Below are 3,569 nucleotides of genomic sequence, written 5' to 3' on the forward strand. Positions count from 1 at the left end.
GATGGAACTTGACACGGGGTCTGCCCTATCCATAATTTCCCTCAACACATTTCACAAAATCTGCAGCAGCAGTGGCCAGAGAGTTTCGTTAAGGCCCTCTAATGTAATCCTTACGGATTTCCAAAATTCTCAAGTGTGCGTTAAGGGGGAGGCCACCCTTAAGGTACAGTACAAGAATTTTGCAGGCCCCCTAGACGTGATGGTTGTGGGGGGTGAGCGAACGAGTCTCATCGGACTCGATTGGTTTGAGGCCTTGGGAATACAAGTAACAGGGCTACATAAATTGCAAACAGAGACCCTTGCAGACGTATGCAAGGAGTTTGCAGATGTGTTCAGTTCTGAACTAGGGTCCTACACAGGACCTCCTGTTTCACTTAAGCTAGATCCAACGGTACAGCCCATCAGGGTTAAACCTAGGAGAGTACCATTTGCTCTTAAGAGTAAGATTGATGCTGAACTGGACAAGTTGCTCCAGCAAGGCATTCTAGAGCCTGTAGATTCCAGCCCGTGGGAAACCCCCATTGTAACGCCTTTAAAGGAAAACGGGGACATCCGGATTTGTGCTGACTACAAGTGCACTCTAAACAAGGCCCTACAGCAACATGCTTACCCTGTGCCTGTAGTGAGCCACATTCTAGCTTCTCTCAAGGAAGGAAAATTTTTTGCTAAGCTTGATCTGGTTCAAGCATATCAACAGCTGCCTGCTGATGATGCAGCAGCTGAGGCCCAAACTATTGTCACCCATCGGGGGGCTTTCAAGGTGAAGAGGTTACAGTTTGGGGTGAATGTCGCTCCTGGCATTTTTCAGAGTGTAATGGAAAACACCCTGAGGGGTATTCCTGGCGTGTGTCCTTATTTTGATGATGTTCTCATCGCAGGTGACTCTCCACAAATGCTGGCTGAGCGGTTAAAGGCTGTGTTGCTTCGTTTCTGAAGAGCAGGCCTTAAATTAAAACGGGACAAATGTAAGATTGGGGTGCACTCCACTGACTTCCTGGGATTCAGGATAGATGCTCAGGGTATCCACCCGTCTGATGCTAAGCTCAAAGCTATTCAGAAGGCTCCAAGCCCCAAGTCTAAGGGCGAATTACAAGCCTTTTTGGGGTTACTGAACTTTTATCATGCTTTTCTACCTCATAAAGCTGCTATTGCTGAACCTTTGCACAGACTTCTTGACAAAAATGCTTGTTGGCACTGGACCAAAGTCCATGAGGCCAGTTTCAATGAGGTTAAAGCCTTGCTTACATCCAATGCAGTGTTGGCTCATTTCAATGAGCAGTTGCCAGTGTGTCTGGCTTGTGATTCCTCCCCCTACGGTGTGGGTGCTGTACTTAGCCATTTGATGGCTAATGGGACTCAGGTCCCTGTGGCTTATTATTCTAGGACCTTATCTGCTGCTGAGCGCAACTATGCTCAAATTGATAGGGAGACGTTGGCTATTGTGGCTGGAATTAAAAAGTTCCATGACTTTCTCTATGGCTGCCACTTTACGGTCTTTACTGACCACAAGCCTTTGCTGGGGTTATTCACTACATCCAAACAAACACCTCGCATCCTGTCCCCTCGTATGCTGCGTTGGTCCATCTTCCTGTCAGCTTATGACTATTCACTGGTCCACAAGCCTGGTAAGGAAATGGGTCATGCAGATGCACTGAGTAGGCTGCCATTGCCTACTGTGGAGCCAGATCCCACTCCTGCTGTACACATATTGTCCATTCAGGAGTTGCCTGAGTGTCCCCTCAATGCTGCTGAAACTGCATTGTTTCAGCAGCATTGGGGTCAGGGTCAGTGGCTGCTGAAACTGCCACTGACCACACGCTCAAACGCGTGCTGTCATGGGTCCTGTCAGGTTGGCCTGATAGGTGCCCTGCGGAGGATTTCCAACGTTTTTGGGTCAAGAGGCACGAGTTGTCCACTTTCAATGGCTGCCTCCTCTGGGGATCGAGAGTTGTGATTCCGGCCTCCTTGAGGGCTAGAATCTTGATTTCATTACATGAAGGCCACCCGGGAATTGTCAGGATGAAAGCACTTGCGCGCAGCCATCTGTGGTGGCCTGGCATTGATCGGGCCATCGAGGCCCAGGTACATGGGTGTCATGCATGCCAGCAGTCCAGGCCTGAAATGCCCCAGGCCCCTGTGCACAGGTGGGAGGAAACACACACTCCATGGTCTAGAATACATGTAGATTACGCTGGGCCCTTTCAGGGACAATTCTTCCTGGTTGTTGTTGATAGCCACTCCAAGTGGCTGGAGGTCGTGCCTGTGTCTTCTACCACAGCTGCCAAGACTATTCAAGTGTTGAGAAACATTTTTGCTGCACACGGGCTGCCAGATGTTCTGGTGTCAGATAACGGTCCTCAATTTACTTCTACTGAGTTTCAGGGATTCCTACAGGCGAACATGATCCGCCACGTTGCTTCGGCTCCTTTCCATCCTTCCACCAACAGTCTGGCTGAACGGATGGTCCACATCGCCAAGGACGCCCTCAAGAAACTGACTTATGGCAATTGGCATCACAGATTGGCTGACTTTCTTCTAGCCCATCGTACTACTCCGTGCACTGCCACGGGTAAGTGCCCGGCCAAACTCCGTTGGCGTCATCGGCTCGTGACTAAATTGGACAGGCTGCATCCGGAGCGTGTAGCTTCACAGGTGTCTCAGCCACACCCACCATGGGTCCTGCATGAAGGCGATCCTGTCTGGGCCAGGAACTACAGGCCTGGCTGTGGTCTGCAAGGTCTCGGGGCCTCTGTCCTACGAGGTGTCCCTGGAAGATGGCCGTGTTCTTCGCCGCCACATTGATCCATTACGTGTGAGGCGGGACTCACCTGGGGTTCCTCCTCAGTCTCCTCTAGGGGGGGAGGAGGAATGGGGAATGCATTCTGAGAATCAGAATCTGCTGCCAACAACGGTTGTGGGGAACGACACGGGCTCTCAACACCCAAGTTCCACAGGAGATTCAGGTAGCAATTCATGGGGACGGGGGCACACAGACACCCCCACACACACTCAAGCCTGGGAGTCCGACCGGAGGTATACTAACTATCCACACCTCACAAACAATACTCCAGACACGGAGAATAACTGGGAGCATACTCAAAACTCACAACATGCAAGAGAGCAGGCAAAACAGAGGGGAAACATGTCCTTTGCTGAAATGGCTCATAGAAGGATTTCCCCATGCATAAGGGCTAACAGGGAGGCATCCCTAGACCCTAACACTACAGGAAGGAGCCAGGAAAACCACACTCCGTCAGGAAACATGGAGATGAGTTCAGAGGGGTTGGAAAACTCCATAGGTGGTAGGTCAACCAGGTATAGCGATCAACAGAGTTCTGACTTCACAAGCCTAGGAGATGGGCAGGAAAGTCAAACAGAAGTCACAAGACAACCACAGGGCAATTCACCTAGTTTGGGAAGCAACGGGGAAAACACTACAAGTTCCCCAGGTCCAAGAAGGTCGCTCAGGGTCAAAGGCCCTCCCAAACACCTTGCAGATTACGTAAGGTGAGCATGTTAATTGCAATAACTGAACTAGAGGTTCTGGCTGGTTGACTCTACGTAAATGA

General features: G+C 50.5%; 1 protein-coding gene across 1 annotated transcript in view; it reads left to right on the top strand.

The window, feature by feature from the left end:
• LOC107296161 (uncharacterized protein K02A2.6-like) overlaps positions 1-2,631 on the top strand; it is a gene marked incomplete at its 3' end in the record, with an annotated part of 13,126 nt that extends 10,495 nt beyond the window's left edge. The window contains exons 3-7 of the mRNA XM_029285992.1: positions 230-906; positions 1,236-1,245; positions 1,505-1,733; positions 1,769-2,495; positions 2,598-2,631. Of these exons, the coding sequence (XP_029141825.1) occupies positions 230-906; positions 1,236-1,245; positions 1,505-1,733; positions 1,769-2,495; positions 2,598-2,631 (1,677 nt within the window). The remainder of the gene's footprint in view (positions 1-229; positions 907-1,235; positions 1,246-1,504; positions 1,734-1,768; positions 2,496-2,597) is intronic.
• Between the last annotated feature and the right edge of the window lie 938 nt (positions 2,632-3,569).

This window comes from Protobothrops mucrosquamatus, unplaced genomic scaffold (genome assembly GCF_001527695.2).
Source record: "Protobothrops mucrosquamatus isolate PMUCROS unplaced genomic scaffold, P.Mucros_1.0 scaffold2669, whole genome shotgun sequence".
NCBI classification, from domain to species: Eukaryota; Metazoa; Chordata; class Lepidosauria; order Squamata; family Viperidae; genus Protobothrops; species Protobothrops mucrosquamatus.